At 39.0% G+C, this 17,332-nt stretch overlaps 1 protein-coding gene across 3 annotated transcripts in view; it reads left to right on the forward strand.

Moving 5' to 3' along the window:
- GALNT18 (polypeptide N-acetylgalactosaminyltransferase 18) overlaps nt 1-17,332 on the forward strand; it is a 288,108-nt gene that overhangs the window by 204,622 nt on the left and 66,154 nt on the right. For all 3 annotated transcript variants that reach the window (XM_006089610.3, XM_014456606.2, XM_023754535.1), the window contains exon 6: nt 671-785. In XM_006089610.3, coding sequence (XP_006089672.1) covers nt 671-785 — 115 coding nt within the window. The remainder of the gene's footprint in view (nt 1-670; nt 786-17,332) is intronic.

The raw sequence follows: 17,332 nt of genomic DNA on the forward strand, positions 1-17,332 counted from the left end.
TCCAGGGCTACCTGGATATAGCAACAGGCTTCCTAACTGGATTCCTAATTTCCATACAATCTCCTACAATCTGACTTTCCTCAGCTGCTCAAGGATTAAAACACAGATCTTTAAAAACACAGATCTGCTCATACCACTGTCTGCTTAAAGTTTCTCATGGACCCTCCTTTGTCTATAGATAAAATCCAAATTATTTACCATGCTAGCCAACGCCCCAGCTAACTTTTCTAAGTGGACCAAGGTTGGCATGCAGAACCCAAGTTGGGGAAGGGTGAGAAAGTTGGCAGGGCGCCTGGGTAGAAACAGAGACTGGCTGTGCAGTTCAAAGTTCAGGGGCCAGGGCAACTATAGATACAGACGATCCACCCAGACTGGCAGGCTGAGCACCACTTCTGTGGGCTCACACAAATGCAAGCACCAGGAGGACTGATGTCTGGTCCCAGGACAGGAGCTGGCTGCTGCAGCCCTGCTGAAACAGCCTCCCTGGGGCAGCTGGTGAGGGTAGACCTATGAGGGCTGCTCAGAGAACCAGCTCTGCACCAGCTTTGGCAGCAAAGGAAGGAAAAGGACCAGCTCCTCTTGGTGGGAAGGTACCACTGCTCTCACTCCCCTGGCAGCACCATGAGACAGTCCCTCTGCTAACCTGGCCCACCTCCCCTCACCTCTGCAGGAGCCCAGCCCTCATTGGATGCTTCATTGTGGACCGCCAGTACTTCCAGGAGATTGGCTTACTGGATGAAGGCATGGAAGTCTATGGAGGCGAGAACGTCGAGCTCGGGATCAGGGTGAGCAGGGATTCTCACCCATAGGGCTTGACTCAGCTCCCCAAAGGGTGAATGAGTCTAGGGCAGCGGTTCTCAACCTGTGGGTCGCGACCCCTTTTGGGGGTCGAACGACCCTTTCACAGGGGTCACCTAAAAACATCCTGCATGTCAGATATTTACATTATGATTCATAACAGTAGCAAAATTACAGTTATGAAGTAGCAACGAAAATAATTTTATGGTTGGGGGTCACCACATGAGGAACTGTATTAAGTGGCATTAGGAAGGTTGAGAACCACTGGTCTAGGGGGTGGAGAAATGGGGCTCAAGGTTGAGGGTCATGTACAGATTCTGAATGTCCATTCACTAAGCTTGGTCCATCTGTATGCAATCAGCACTGATTGGGATGAGGTAGTGACACAGGATGGCATCTACAGAATTTTCAGGAAGAAAATGACTTCAGAGACTGCATGGTTGGGGGTGGGGACATGGAAGAGTTGAGCTCCCAACTCAAGGGAACAACCTCTTTGTTAAAACCAAACATATGCTCCTCCGGAGCGAGCAAAGTTGTGCTCCAGGTGCAGGCACCAAGGGCTGGATGAGCAAGATTGACCCTCAGAGTCACCTCCCCTTGGGATCTCTCACTCTGATATTCTCTGTCTCCTCCACAGTGGCCCCTAAAGTCCTAAAGACTTTGTCAAGAGAGAGCTACAGGGAAATAAACTCATGGAATATAAACAGCAAAACATCCCATGCTGGTCAGACCCTCAGACCCGTTCATACCTCATACCATTTTCTGGAGGTGGCCCCAATCCCACCTCAAAGCATGGGGCCCCTCACAGCCATCACTGCATGGTGTGAATCCTCAATAGACACCATTGAGTTTCTCATCCTAGAGGAACATTTCCTAGGCTCTGCCCCTTTCCCTGGGCCCATGAAAAGATGCCGGGGGTCTTAATCCGGCATCAAGAAGGGTTCAGCAATCTGGAGAAGGTGCTGTGCGTAAATTAAATAAGAGTCCAGAGATGAAACATAATTTTGAAAGGCATTATAGGGAGTCACAGAAGACTTAGCTAAAGAAAAGCAAGTTCTCCTTGTCTCAGGACCCCTTGCTATTTATTAACATAATTTGTCTTAAGGCAAGGTGGAGATATACAGGTACAGAATCCATTGTCAGACTGGGGAATTGCCTTTGGCTGTTCAGGTGTTTGGCCAGTAGGAGGCAATAACATGTAGACTGAGATGCCCTGAGCTGTCTGGCAGCAAGCAATCATCCTTTTCAGGTTTGGGGAAATGCCCTTGCCACTCCAGATGAATCAACCCTGCTGACATGCTGGAACTGGCTTCCGGCAAAAAGATAATTCCAAAATGAACCCCTCCCCATGTCTGATGGCATGCATAGGTCCCCTGGTGGTTGGCAAGAATGGGATGATGGATACAACAAAGGACCTGGTCCTAGGAGGAAGCCCATGCCTCTATCTAGGTTGTGATCCTATGAAAAACCCAACATTCAAGCTGTGGCTGGTCCCTTCAATGGTCCCCACTGTCCTCTCCATGGGGATCTTTAAGCAGCCTGACACATCCATGCACTCACTGTCAGCCCTCCGTGCACACTGCACCGATGCCTGGCTGGCTCCTACCGGTGATCCACTCTTACACCTTTGGCCTTAGTGTCTGTCTGTGCCTGTTGTCTCCAGTTTCTAATATTCAGTTCCTACTCAGGGACTTCAGCTTGGACATACCTTCCTGTCAACTCTGACCCCCTTAGCCCTCCCACCCACTGGACAGTCTGCTGGTCCCGCACATCCTCCACCTTGCCCTGAGGGGAGACTGGGACCTCCAATGAGCATCTCACATCACCTGCAGTGGCCTGACAGGTACTGTGTGAGCTGGACTTGTCCCCCGACTGAACACTAGGGCTTTGAGGACTGGCAGCAGGAGCAGCTTCTCTGAAGAAGAGCTCAGAAAACACTTTCTGACAACTGTATTCCCTGAACCTGAGACAGTGCTTTGGAGGCAGTCAAATGCACAGGCTTATTGGGGAGCTAATATATTCATAGAGGGCAGTGCCTGCATAACCACCTCATTTTTAAAGCTGTCCCTACACTGGTCATTTATCCGCCACCTGCGTCCTAACCATCTCATTTCAGCGCCGCTCCTGGATAAATGCTTGCCCCCAAACATAATCTTTTTCACTAGGAGTTGCTGCCAGGAATTGGCTGAGCGAGCAGGTTAGCCTCTAGTCACTTATGCTCTCTGGGTAAAAATATCTGGAACGGAGAAAGGAATTAGATTTGTGAACTCTGCTTCCAACACGTCTGTGAGTCAATCACGGAGTGATGGGAGATTTCTGGCTTCCCCTTGACTAGGTTATAAAGCTGTTCCGAGCATGGGCCTGGGTAAGCCTTTCAAATACTTGTTCAAAATCTTTGGTGTTTTCGTGTTCAGGGTGTAAAATACAGTGCAAAATGTTGCCTGGCTGGTTTTTCCTTCATCTCTTCCCTCCTACTTTACGGAGATGACGTGTCATCAGAGTTGAAGGAAAGGTGGCTTTTAAAGCAGGGACCCAGCAACTTGTTGGCTGGCAGAGCTGAGAACAGAGGTGGGGCTAGTTCATTTGAATTCTAGTTCCCTTTGTAAAGAACACGGAACTGCTGAGCATCTCTAAAATAGATGTTCACATTTTGTGTGGTTGTCAGTGTTTTTCTTTTATGTTTTATGTTCTCTGAACCTCCCTTTCCTCTTCTAGGATTTCCCATCAATTACCCCACAGGATTGTGTGTGAAAATGAGAAACATTGCTTTTCTCACCTCATTTAGTCAGAGGCCACTATTCAAGGTCCTTACCCATCTGGAACACAGAAATAGTGTCATTTGCACAATTATTCAGTACCCGCTCTGTGCCAGCGATTGTGCTAGGCACTTTGCTTATGCCATCCATCTATAAAACACCCTAAAAAGTAGCTACTATTGTAATATTCCTTTTTTTTTCAGATGAGGAAATTGTGAAATTAAGAGCTTACATCTCAAGGTCATACAATTATAAGATGTGGAGAAAGAGTTCAACCCCAGGTCTTTATGATTTGAAAGACTAGATAGTTATACCACAGTGATCTAGAGATAAAAGCCCTTATAACATCCAAAAAAAAGGTATTACAATGTCCTTGCAGCAATTACCTTCTACTTTATTCATTATTGTGTCTGCTGAGTTTCCATTTAAAGCCTTATTCTTATCTTGCAATCATTTCTAATATGTTTTTTTTAAACTTATGATTTCTAAGTCCACAACTTAGTGGGAGAAGGAAAAGAGCTACTATGGCCAAGCAGAATGAGAAGGGTGGGAAATAAGAGCTGATGTTGTGCAGAATTCATAACAATTACATAATTAATGGCTATGAAAGTGCTAGGATATGTAAGAAAGCATTTGAGAGCTGGCAAGGAATTAAGAAATTGTTAGACAATGTTATGGGTGGAATTGCATCCCCTCAAAAATATGCTGAAGTTCTAACCCCTTGTACCTGTGAATATGATCTTATTTGGAAACAGGGTCTTTGCAGATGTAATTAGCTTAAGGTGAGGTCATAGTGATTTAGGGTGGACCCTAATCCAACATTACAGGGTCTTTATGAGAGACACACAGGGAAGATGACCATGAGAAGATGGAGGCAGAGAATGGAGTTATGTTGCCACAAGTCAAGGAATGCCTGAGGCCACCAGAAGCTGAAAGAAGGAGCCTTCTTTTAAGGAAGGTTTCTTCCCTCGAAGTTTTGGAGGGAGCATGGCCAATACCTGATTTTAGACTTCAAGCCTCTGGAACTGTGAGAGAACACATATCTGGGTTTTTAGGTGATCCAGCTTATGGTACTTTGTTATCACAGCCCAAGGAAACTAATATAGAGACCAATAATTAAGGGAAAGTAGGAACCTAGAGAAAGCCTAAGTCTGTTCTATTTGAAGAATCTGGTGATTTCAAGATGGTTTTCTCAATTTCATAGAGTACAAGAACAGAATACAAAGCCCAAGGCTTGCCAAAGATAAAGAGTGTAACAACATGTCCTCCCTCCCTACACACACACACACACACACACACACACACACACACACACACAGCTCCCATGAAGCTGGGACTCCATAGGCCAATGATCTCAGTATAAAGATGAATTAGAGATACTCCCATCCTCACCCTCTCAGTCTTCTGCTGGGAAGATAGGAAAAAATTGTCCTCTATGAATCCTTCCCTTGGATTTATAACTTAAAATCAAAATACTTCCTGATCCAGAAAACCTCAAGAATAGTATTTAGCTTAAAGTTGTTGGAAGTTCTTAGGCATCTGCAAAAGTGTGTACAAGTTCTCTCTGGGGAAAGACCCCTTTAACTCGGGCCACAGACTTCCCACAGCTAGAGTTCCAAGGGATATGCAGTCACTTAAAACCACACACACACACACACACACAAATAGGGATGAAAGAAAGCACCCAGAGGAAACACCAGCAAAAGCTTTGGACAGCCAAATTTGATCCACAGAGTCTTCAGGTATTGAATCTATCAGACAGGATATAAAATAAGTTGTGTCATATATTTAAATAAAAATTTTAACACATTTAAAATATGAATAAGAAGCAAGAGGCTATAAAAAGATCAGTCATGTTAGGATAAAATAGAATTTCAAGCATGAAAAATATTAAAAATAATAAAAATAAAATTAAAAACTTAATGGATGTATTAAACAGTTAGACAGACATTGTTAAAGGAAAGAAATTAGTAAACTGGAAAATACATCTGAAGAAATTATTTAAAATCAGCCTAGGATGATAAAGAAAAAAGAAGTTGAGAGACATTTAAAATTGAGGGAGAGGATCTAGTATTTTAGAATTCCAACTGGAGAGGGTAAAATGAGAGGATGAGACAAAAGCAATATGTAAATAGATAATCACTGAAAATATGTCAAAACTGGTGAAAGACCAGTCTTTAGGTTCACAAAGTCAGTCTATCCAAAGCAAGATAAATACAGATATATTCACCCCCAGACATATCAGTGAAACTACAGAATGCCAAAGACAAGCTAGACCAACTAAAGATCGATGGTAGAGAAACAATTGACTTCTCCGTGGCAATAATGGTCCAGAAGACCATTAAATACTATTTTAAGTATGTTGAGAGAAAATAATTATCAAATTATATATGTATGCTTAATAAAATATCTTTCAAAAACTAAGGCAAAAAAGAAAGTCATTTTTTGATTCACAAACACTGAAAGAGTTGCCACTAAAAGGCAAATAAAATTATAAAGGATATACTTTAAAATATAGAAAATGATCCCAGAAGGTAAATAGATAAAAGAAAAATAATAAGCTCATACAAGACATATGTGTAAATCTAAAGAAATAGTGATGGTATATAGCACAATAGAAATGGTTTATGGGGTTGTGTTACTTACAATAGCTAAAATCTGGAAACAGCTCAAGTGCCCACCAGTAGATGAGTGGATTAAAAAGCTGTGGTACATTTACACAATGGAATACTATGTGGCTGTAAAAATGAAGGATCTATTACAGTTTGTGACAGCATGGAGGGACCTGGAGATTATTATACTAAGCAAAATAAGCCAGTTAAAGAAAGACAAATATCACATGCCCTCACTTATATATGGAATCTAATGAACAAAGTAAACTGACCAACAAAATAGGTGCAGAGGCATGGATGCATGAAACAGACTGACAGATTTCAGGGAGAAGGGGGTGGAGAAAAGAGGAAGAGATTAACTAAAAAGATATATGCATAGCCCATAGGCACAAACAATAGTGTGGAGAAGGCCTGGGTTAGAGCAGGGGCTGGGTAGAGAGGCGGAAAGGAGGAGGAATGGGAGGCATCTATAATACTGTCAACAATAAGTAAAACTAAAAAATAATGAATTAAAAAAATTGAAAACTACAATGCAAAATAATTGCAAATAAATTGGGAGGGATGACTGTAATAAAGGTGTTCTAAAATGCCTATATTGTTAATAAGGATACTAGTTGCCTTTAAGTTTTAATATACTAAGCATATTAAAATTTCTAGAGGAGCCATAAAAAATCAGAGATGTAGAAAACCTAGCTTTCAAAATATTAGAGGGGGGAAATTAAATATGAAAATAATAAGAAAGAGAGAAGTAAAACAGGTGGTACAAAGAAAAAACATAAGATGGTAAAAATAAATCCAAATATCAGTAAATACACTAAATTTGCATGGACCAAATTAAAAGACAAATAGTTTTAGACTAGATTTTTAAAACTATCTGTAAGCTATTTATAAGAAACATGTCTGAAGTATATAATACAGAAAGGTTCAAATCTAAATGGATGGAAAAAGTTATAACAGGCAAATGCCAGTCCAAAGAAAATTGCTGTAGTTATATTAATATAAGAAAAAATACTAATATGACATGCTTTAGTATAAGTAAAGGAGGTTTCTACAAAATGATATGTGCAATTCATCAGAAATACATAATAATTATAAGCTTTTATGCACCTAGTTCTACAACCTTAATTTATATAAACTAAAAATTAACATAATTATAAGGCATAGACATCTTCACTAAAATGGTGGAGGATTTAAATAAATTCCTCCAAGTAATTGATAGACCAACACAACAGTTTGAATCTAATGGGCACATATAGAACACTGCATCTAACAACTACAAGATTTAATAAATTTCAAGGGATCAACATCATGTAGACCATCTTCTCTAACCACAATGGAATTAAATGAAAAGTCCATAACCAAAAATTATAGACAAAGCAGTATTTTTGGAAATTGTGAAACACTTCTCAATAACTCACACATCAAAGAAGAGAAATTAAATTGTAAATTTGGAAGTATTTTTAACTGATAACACATATACTACATATCACATTATATGAAATGCAGTTAAACTAGTACTTAAGAGAAATTGTATAGCATCTCATTCTTGTATAAGAAAGAAAAGCTGAAAGTTAATGAGCTAAATATACAATATAAATAGTTAGAAAAAATAAGAATAAAACTAGATGAAAATAATAAAAAGGTAACAGAAATTAATGAAATAGAAATATATATTAGAAAGGACTGATAAAGCCAAAGCTTGGTTCTTTTAAAAACTAATCAAAATGACAAACTTTTAGCAGGAGAGGAGAGGGGAGTAGAGGGGAGAGGAGGGTAGGAGAGGAGAGGAGAAACTAACAAATAACAATATGAAAAAATTGGTAGGAAAATATAGCTTATGAAACTGACACAGGAAGAAATAAAAACAAAAATTATCCTATAACCATTAAAGAAGTTGAATCTGTAGTTTAAAATATTCTCATAAATAAAAAATTTTCTCACAAATGAAAAACTAAGTCAGGTGGTTATACCATCAAGCACTGCTTCACTTTTAAAGAACAAAATATTCCAACTCATGCAAATTATTTGAACATAGAATGCAGAATAGATACTAAGTGACCAAAAGCACAGCAGCCTGGATCTCTTTCTTCCAGGACCAAACATCCAGACAGATCCCCAGGTTTACAGCGCAATTGTTGATCTTATTAACAGTCCCAAGTCACAAAGAAAAGTCTAAATTATATTCTGTGTACTCTGTTCAATAAGACAAAAGATGCACATACATATCTAAAGATTTCTTTGGGAAATGTAAAACTTGTTAAACTTCAGATATTGAAAGAGACCACTCCTTCATTATGTGGAACTGACAAAGGAAAACTGATCTGGAAACCTAGCCTATTTATAATTCCTTGAAATTAAATTTTTTAATATAAACAACAGCTGTCTCCAGTTTTCTGGAATAGAAACCATAGAGGTAGGAGGGGGAGAGAAAGCCTGGCATCACGACTGGGCCAGTGGCCTACCGGGTGTCCAGAGCAGGCATTCAGACGAAAGAGACTCCTCCTCCCCATCTTGCCCAAGATGTAGATGGATCGTGACTGGACTGAGCTCTTTGGACTGTATCACAGAGAAGAGAGTGACCAGACAGGACTCTCTGTTGGACACCCATTGGGCATATCTGCAAGTCACTGACTCTTTGGATATCTGTGCTTTACTCCCTTATGGGTTCTTGGCATTTTAGAGTCTCTACCTTCAAACATTTATTTTCATCTATCTCTTTAGAATATGGTCTGTTATTATAATGCCTCTTAAACAGCTTTTCACCCTCCAGGCTGACTGACCTTTTACCATCTGCTGGATAATTCTCTTTATTCTGGCTCACCCACGTTACCCACGCCCTAGTGCCAGCCTTGCCGCTCTTGCCTAGCCTCACCATAAGTCTGACTGGGTGGAGGACAGCTCCCTGTGAGTGATTCTGCCCCGACACCCTATAAAGCTGAGCAACGTCCAGCCGACTTGCTCCACGTTTGACCTTGGGGTCACCAAGGAATTGTTAAAGGTTCTCTTCATCCGGGTATCCTTATCTAATAGCTTAATGAAGCAGAAATTTGCATTTGAGATTTCTCAATACCTCAGAGAGTGGCTTTATTTTAAATCGGTGACATCTTTCTATTGTCCTAGTCTGCCCGTTTTCATCCCCTCTCTTCAGTCTTCTTTCACAGCCATGGAGTATCTAGGATCTCTGCATGGCATGCCCTGGGAAAATGCCAGAGGCCATTGCACAGGGCCTCAGGGATGAAGGAAGCAAGAAGGTATGGACACAGTGGGAGGAATAGACTTTACAAACTTCATAGTCACCAGTATCGGGGATGTCTTAGTCCCTGGACTAGGTTCATCTGTGGCTCCTCTATCCTCTAAGTAACAATGGCAATGCCTTTCATACATATTTTCAAAAATCTTTCCCTACAATTACCCTGTTAAATGCACACAGCAATCAAGTGCTGTAGGCAAGCCAGATATCATTACCCTATAATATTTTAAGATTAAAAACGTTTATGTGGACCAAAAAAAGTTAATTCATTCTCATACTTTGTTATCTCAATATTATAGTCATTATTTTAACAATAAAGATAACAAGAAATCAATTTAAGAGCTTTGCACACTATGAAGTGTTCTATCTATACTATACAAAACATGATCATATCTATTATATGTGTAGATATATGTTGTATAAGTACACTATCATATAGTTTATATAGTGATTTATTTTTTAAAACATTCTTTAATTTATATTATTATGGTCCTACTGAACTTTTTATTCAGATAACACTTAGGAATCTATATTGTAAGCAAAGAAATCTGACTCAGGATAACTGAAAGAGAAAAGGGATTTATCACAGGCCATTGGATATCTCAAATAATTAACGAGAAGTCTAGAGAAGCTGATGCTGAAATCAAGCCAAAATCGAGACTAGATAGCAGGAACCATAGCCAACGCCAAGTGGTAACCATGGTCTATTTAGGATAAATAGACCATTGCCCTGACTAGATGTCCTACTACTGGATACTAAGCACCATTCCTCAGGTATTGGTTATATTCACCAGGATTCCGAGTCCTGAGTGAGAGCCTACTGTTGGCTAAACCTCAGTTATACATCCATGCCGTAGCTTCCAGGGGACGGAGATCAGTCATATATGCCTCCTTGCAGCTTCCAGAGGCCCAAGAATTACACATTACACAGTCCCTAATATAGGAAGGGGATTTAAACTTAAGTGTCCTCTACAACAAGTAATATAATATCTAGGGTAGTATGCTCTATATTCTGGATATTTTATCATAAATGGGATTTTTTAACAACCTCTTTATTATGGACAATTTCATATGTATGCAAAAATAGAAATAATAATGTAATCAATCCCTCTGTATCAATCACATAGTTTGAACACATTTTAAAACTCATAGCCTGTTTGATTTTAATCTCTATCCCAATCCAATCCTCCCCCAACTCTAGTTATTTTGAAGCAATCCCCATATATTATATCATGGAAAAGTACCTTAATATATATCCAAAATAAATGAAAACTTTTTTAAAAAGAAAAAAAAACATGACCACAATACTATTTTTAGTCCTAAAAGTATTGAAAAGAATTCCCTAATACCATCAAATATTCAGTGTTCGTTTCTTAATTCTCTCCTAAGTTTTTGTTTGGTTATACTATTTGTTTGCTTGAGTCAAGATCCAATTGTTAATATATATTTTCAAGTGTTTATTAATCTACTATATTTCTCCTCCATGTGTTTTGTTCCTCCTTGTAATTTATTTTTTAAAAAGATCAGGCCATGCCCTAACCGGTTTGGCTCAGTGGATAAAGTGTTGGCCTGTGGACTGAAGGGTCCCAGGTTTGAATCCAGTCAAGGGCATGTACCTTGGTTGCGGGCACGTCCCCAGTAGGGGTTGTGCAGGAGGCAGCTGATCGATGTTTCTCTCTCATTGGTATTTCTAACTCTCTATACCTCTCCCGTCCTCTCTGTAAAAAAATCAATAAAATATATTTAAAAAATAAATAACAGATCAGGCCATTTGTCCTATAGAGACTCCCACAGTCTAGATTTTCTCAGTTGTGTTCCCCTAATGTCATTTAACATGTCCCTCTGTCCCATATATTTCTTCTAAATTGGTAGTTAGATCTAGAGATGTAGGTTCCATTTTGCAGCAAGGATATTTCATAGGCAGTGTTTTCGTACTTCCATCACGTAGCACACGATGCCTATCTGTCTACCCATTTGTGATGCTAACCGTCATTGCTGATTATTGCCCAGATCCAATAATTCATTAGGGATGGCAAAATGATGACATTTCCATTTTACTTCTCCTTCCTCATTTATCAGCTGGAATAACTGCTGGTGCACAATCACCTATTCTTTGGTTGCTGGGAAGTACGACCAAGTTCATTTAAAAACATCAGAATAAATAATTCTATAACAGCTTTCAAAGTGTTGAATTGATTTTTCACCACCTTCCAAAGAGGAACATTTCATTTTTAGCATTTTTAGTGTCATTATGAATTTTCATATATTTGATGTATCTCAGTTCATTACATTTAACATCCTTATTGTTTTGCAAATTTTCACCTTTGGCCATTGAGAGTCTATTGACATTAGTTCTGAGTCCTTTTGCTTCTTTGCCGGCTTCCCTGCCAGCAGCAGTGTTCCAGGCTCACCTGTGCAGTTCCTGCTCCTGACCAGTGGTCAGCCAATTCCCTAAGGAGCCCAGCTGTCTTCGAGTGAGCAGTGCTGTTTACAGCCTCCATCCAGGGCTGCATATTGCTACTGGTGTGGTCCATGTTTCTAGGTCTTTTCAGTAGTCAGAGCTAGAAATTATCTTCGTAGAAATAAAATACTCCAGGTGTTTGTGGTGATCTCTCTGGTGCAAATTTAGAACTACTGGGTTGTTACTTAACCTTATCCATCTTATATCTACATTTCCTTTCTCCCATGCCAAAATTTCTGAGTTTTAATGATACCAACATATTTACTTGTTTGTTTTATTCCTCGGTATGCACACAACTGTCTCAGAACAGTTTAATATTTTTTGCATTTCTTTTTGTCTAGGTTATATTCCACTAGAGATATCCTGTCAAATGACTGTAATTTAAAGTCACCTGGAATAGTTCCTCACTGTATGGTTATCTTACCGACCTAATACACAGGTCCATTTGTCTCATTTTGCTTTTAATTTTTAGGAATAGATTTTTTTTCATATTTAACTTTTTGTCACTACTAAATATTTACATAATTCCAAAGTGAAATCTGTAAAAGGCAGTGTCTTCAGAAAAATATACCTTCTATCACTGCCCTTGTTATCCTGTTTCCTTATTACCTGTACAAAAATATTTTGTTTTTTTCTGTTTTACTTTGTACTTTAAAAACTACAGTCTTATATGGCATACTGACATTTCTGTCAAGGATGAACCACATAAATGATGTTGACCACATAAGATTATGATGGAGCTGAAAAATTCCTATCGCCTTGTAGCATAGCAGCCATGATGTCATAGCACAACGCATTACTCATGTGTTTGTGGTGATGCTGGTGTGAACACACCTACTGCATGGCCAGTCACACAAAAGTATCGCACATACAATTATGTACAGTACATAGTACTTGATAATGATAATAACAAACAACTTTGTTACTGCTTTATGTATTTGCTAGTCTATTCTTTTTATCTTTATCTTAGAGTATACTCTTCCTACTTATAAAAAAAATGTTTCTGTATACTCTGTCAGCAGCCTCATATCATATGTCTTGTGTGGTGTACGATCGCATCAATTTCTCTTGCGTTTGATTTAATCTCGTGTTTTGTTCAGTAACGTGCTGTTCAGGCTTGTAGCCTAGGAGCAATAGACTGTACCATGCAGCCTAGGTGTGTAGAAGGCTGTACCACGCAGGTTTGTGTAAGCACACCCTATGATGTGCACACAAGGATGAAATCGCCTAATGACACATTTCTCAGGATGTATCCATTGTTAAGTGGAGCATGACTGTATAAGAAAATATGTATACATAGTCACCTATCTCTTTCTCAGATAAATGGTAGTATACTATGCACACTTTTCACTACCTTGTTTTTTTTTTCATGATGTATATTTTTTCTGAAGATCACTTTATAATAGTATAAAGATATGTTTCTCATTGCTTTTCTGTGGCTGCATATTACTCCAGTGTGTGACCATTCCGTAGTTTTTGCTACCAGTTTCCTTTTGAGGACATATGCTATGATTAATAGTATTGTGAACATATTTTTTATATTTTACTAGGTTATCATCTTAATAGATTCCTACAAATGGAATTGTGAGGTCAGAAGGCAAACGCATGTGTAATTTTGCTAGACCTCATCAAATATCTCTCCAGACGGGCAATGCTTTTTTGTCCTAGCAGGAATGATGACAGGGCCTGCTTCCTCACAGCCAACCAACCTATGTTATTGAATATTTGGGGTTCCGCCAATCTGACAGATGAAAAATGGCTTTCAGAGTAGTTTTCATTTGCATTTCTCTTATTAAGAGCTAGGTTGAGCAGCTTTTCATATGATTAAGGCCATTTGCATTTCTTTTTTCTATGAACTTTTCATATCTTTGGCCCAATTTCCTGTAGAATTGTTAGTCTTTTCTCTATTTTTAGAATCTCTTTAACATTAGGGGTGGTAATTTTTTGCATGTCATATACATTGCAAATATTTTCTCCCAGTTTGTGACTTATCTTTTGATTTTGCTTCTGATGTTTTTGTCATGCGAAGGCTTTTTCTTTTTAATGTAAACAAATGTACCAGTCTTTTGCCTTCTTGCTTCCAGAATTCAGTCATAGAAAAACTTACCCACTGTCAGGTTACAGAGGTATTCACCTATGTTTTCTTCTAATACTTGTATGATTATAATTTTTACATTTTAATCTCTGTTTTATTCAGAATTTATCCTGATGTATGGTATAAGGAATGGACCCAAGGTCTTATTTTTCTGTATAGACATCCAGGTATCCTAACACCTTCTATTTAAATAACATCTCGTCTTCACTGGTTTGTAATACTACCTTTATCATACACTAAATCACCACACATATTTGAATCTGTTTCTAGATTTTATATTCTTGTTCCATTGATATGTTGGTGTATGCATGTACTAATATCACACAATATCAATCATATGGGCTTTATGTTATGTTTGTAAGTCCAAACTTACAAGTGTTTGAATGTTATGTTATGTTTGCAAATTGGATTCTCCATGTATGTATCATGGAGGTCTTGAATTCAAAGGAGGAGAAGATGTGTGAGAGACACAAACATCATCTTTCCCTCTTACTTCCTGACTAGACTTTACAAACTTGATGCCAGGAATTCTGGGCACTTAATTTTTTCATACTGATACTTGGAACATAGTATGTGCTCAATTAACAGGTTTTGAATTAGAATGCCAGTGAAATGTAAGAGAATATATTCTACAATATAAGATCAGAGCTATGAACAGTGAAATGGAAGCTGTAATGGATGTAGTTATCAATTCAATTCAAGAAACAGATATTAGGACCATTTTTTAAAAAAGGAATGCCTAATGGGATAGTGAGCTGCCTATAATTGGACCTGTTTAAGGCATGGCCACCTCTCTGTATTACTAGAATGACAGATGAGATTTATGATCATAATTCTGAGTTAACAGTAATGTAGCAGTAATTGTGTGTGAGCTACTGTCCTAAGTGCTTTATGTGTATTAACTTACTCCTTGCAACAACCTTGTGATTCAGGTACTTACATTACCCCCAGTAACAGGTGGATACACTGAAGCACCAAGAGGTGAGAGGTGATATAACTTGCCCTCCGTCCAATGACTGGTAAATTGTAAAGCTGATATTTGAAGACATTGTGCCTTACATAGGTAGGCATCGTGTAGTGGCCTTCAGTAAGACAAAATTTCTCATGATCTCCTGTGGGTTCATTCACATATTTACTCATTCATTTATTCTTTAAATACCCACTTGCCGGTGCTGGGAATCTAGAGGTGAATGACATAAACCCTGCCTTTCAGTGGCTGTCTGTCTAACTGGAGAGACAACCACCTTACCGTCTTCTAAGTACCAGTCTAATAGAAGATTATAGAAATGTCATGAGCTTAAACAGGATGTTTTGACCCCTCCCTCCATGTTGACTTCAGGGACCTCTGTGTTACTGACCCACCAATGGCAACTGTAGTGAATACACAATTCAGAAAATATGTCCACACTTTTTCTTGCAATATTCCTAAAAAAATATTTAAAGCAAGCAGTTATCCTTTTTCCAAACTATGAGTAATAATAGTCAACACAAATTAAAGTGACAAATAAAAGTGAATACAGTAAACATTTTTAAAATTGAAAAATTGATTGAAGAAATGAATAGTAGCATCATTTTCATCTGCAAAAATTGATTCAGGAAAACTAAACTTGGTTGAAATTACAACCATAAAAGAAAACTCTGTGATGGAAGCCATAATTGTAAAGTGTGATGTGGATTTAAAAATACTGATGGATGAATTATACCTTAATTGTTAAATCAATGCACAAATAGTATTAAGCTCAATGAAAAAATCCAGTAAAATAAAACTGGAAATTACCATAAAAGGAAATGTATTTTTATAACATTATATAGAAAATTGACCAAGAGTATTAAATTGCCTTAGTGACATTTACTCCAGAAAATACTTTCTGTATGGAAATTTTTCACTGTGAATATAGTTTTTTTTTCTTATTTTAAAAATATTTTTTATTGATTTTAGAGATGAAGGGGGAGAGAGAGAAACAGCAATGATGAGAGAGAATCTTTGATCGGCTGCCTCCTGCACACCCCATACTGGGGATCAAGCCCACAACCCACGTATGTACCCTGACTGGGAATCAAACCATGACCTCCTGCTTCATAGGTCAACACTCAACCACTGAACCATGCTGGCTGGGCTGTGAGTATAGTTTTGATTAAAGCACTAGCATGGCATAACCCACCCAGGGTCAAAATGGTAGGGATGAAAGCACCTGTATGTATTGAAGTAGCTCCTGGGACAGAGTGACCACTGGACACATGGAAGTTGGGTCAGGTGTCACAGCTGAGGTGGCAGTTAGGCTAGGTGCCAAGGAATGAGTGTGTGTTCTTCAGGCAGGAAAAAGGACAGCAGGGTAATGTGTAGATTGACAGCTGAGAAGGAGCGTGACTGGCTAAACTGTATGGCTGGGAACTAGAGTCTGTAACAGGACAGGGGTTAAAGCAGAAGGGCAGAGACAAAAGACAGAAGAGGTAGAGCTATCAGAATGGGGGGCGGGGAGGGAGGATTGGTCATTGGCAACCAGAAGGCAGCCTTTGGTGGGCTCTTTGCTCATCCTGGCTTGTCCAACATTTTCATCAGTGACTTCAGTAAGAGAAAAAGGTGTACTTATGGTAGAGGACCTGGGGGCCAAGAAAGTTCAGACACTTCTTGGGCACCAATACTGGCATTTCTAAGTCTGAAATATCTAAGATTTGGCTTAGTGACATAACTCTTGGACAACAGAAAGAGGTTATTTCATAAGCAGATACATGTTCACAGTTTTTATAAGTATTAGGCCATAGTCTGGAAGATGATGATGATGATGATAGTGATGATGATGATTATGATAATAACAGGAACTTCCAGTTATTGTGTACTAGTGGCCCATAACCTTGTATATATTATCTCATTACTTTTTATAATAGCCCTGTGAACTCCATGTTGTTTATCCCCATTTTGTGAATTAGGAACCTGGAGGTAACAGGATTAAACACTTCCCAAGATCACTCAAGATTAGAACCAACCTGACTGGTTTCCAGGCTCATGCCTTCTCACTGTGTCATGTTGCTTATCCGCCTCTACTTTCAGGGTTTGAAATCATCCATGGCATACAGTTCAATTTCACAGGCTAACCTGGGCCAACATTGCTTCAGGAAATAGTCACAGTTCTGTTTCAGTGCTCAATGAATCAGCTCAAATCCCTCATGGGGGCTGGGGCCAGGGTTCGATAATGCCACACAATGTCTTCACCTGAGCTCGCAGTAGACTCCAAAACTGGAGCGGGTGCCCTAGCTGGTTTGGCTCAGTGGACAGAGCGTCAGCCTATGGAGTGAAGGGTCGCAGGTTGGATTCCAGTCAAGGCACATGCCTGGGTTGCAGGTTCGGTCCCAGTAGGGGCT

This window comes from Myotis lucifugus, unplaced genomic scaffold, assembly GCF_000147115.1.
Source record: "Myotis lucifugus unplaced genomic scaffold, Myoluc2.0 scaffold_61, whole genome shotgun sequence".
NCBI lineage: Eukaryota > Metazoa > Chordata > Mammalia > Chiroptera > Vespertilionidae > Myotis > Myotis lucifugus.